At 30.8% G+C, this 1054-nt stretch overlaps 1 protein-coding gene across 1 annotated transcript in view; it reads left to right on the top strand.

Annotated features, from left to right (window-relative positions):
• GPM6A (glycoprotein M6A) overlaps nt 1-1054 on the top strand; it is a 58631-nt gene that overhangs the window by 19320 nt on the left and 38257 nt on the right. The window contains exon 2 of the mRNA XM_008587270.1: nt 598-754. Within this exon, the coding sequence (XP_008585492.1) occupies nt 598-754 (157 nt within the window). The remainder of the gene's footprint in view (nt 1-597; nt 755-1054) is intronic.

The following is a 1054-nucleotide window of genomic DNA, read 5'->3' on the forward strand; positions in this document are numbered from 1 at the left end:
AAACCATATATTTTTCATTATTGACATTATCATCATCATCAAATATTATCTTATGGTATGTATGAAATAAAACATATAATTGACTATTTACAGTGACAAAAATATGAGGTTTATGCCATTTTATATAAAGCTATTGTATCATTAACCATAAAGCTCTCTTCCTCTTTTAATAGGTTTTAAAAACATAGTGTTATATACATAAATTTTACATTTTGTATTTTGTCCTAATTAGAGAAATTGTATGATGATCATTCTGCTTATCAAGTGAATTTAAGCAAACTCCTTTAGAAGTATAATTCATTGTTACACAAGACTAGATTGGTGTGAACTAGAGAAGTGTAGAGGCTGGAAGGGAAGAAGAAACCTACAAACATAAAAACCCCAAATCCCTTGTTAATAAATATTGAAAGTGGCAGAAAAAAGTTTACATATAAACACGACATATCAAGCAAAAAATGTTTTTAAATCTAACCTCCATTATGAACATAAATATTCCATAACTTTCATTTGAAAAGAACAGTTAGCATGCGAGAATCAATTTTTGCAGACCAGCAACAAAAAGTTAGTGAAATAAGTCATTTGTCTTTTCTCCCCCAGGATTGACATCTTTAAGTATGTGATCTACGGCATCGCAGCTGCATTCTTTGTGTATGGCATTTTGCTGATGGTGGAAGGTTTCTTCACAACTGGTGCCATCAAAGATCTCTATGGAGATTTCAAAATCACTACTTGTGGCAGATGTGTGAGTGCCTGGGTATGTAATTTGTCTACATTCAGAATTTAATGTGGGTTCCTTTCAATAGCACACAGGTGTTTGTATTCAATTTAATTTTGCTAAGAATTAAACTATTTTTTTTAACACAGTAACATTTCCTCCTGTGATGGCTATCTTAAATCTTGATAATATTATTTTCTAAATTAAGATTATTCCTTGTGAAAATACAGTGTCAAATTCTCAAATCATATGCAGCACAACTAGTTTTGTTTTTAGAGGTAGCAGAACTGTCGATTGATTTATGATTACTTTTTGGAAAGGGCTTTGGGATTTCCATAT

Source organism: Galeopterus variegatus, unplaced genomic scaffold (genome assembly GCF_000696425.1).
Source record: "Galeopterus variegatus unplaced genomic scaffold, G_variegatus-3.0.2 Scaffold4328, whole genome shotgun sequence".
NCBI classification, from domain to species: Eukaryota; Metazoa; Chordata; class Mammalia; order Dermoptera; family Cynocephalidae; genus Galeopterus; species Galeopterus variegatus.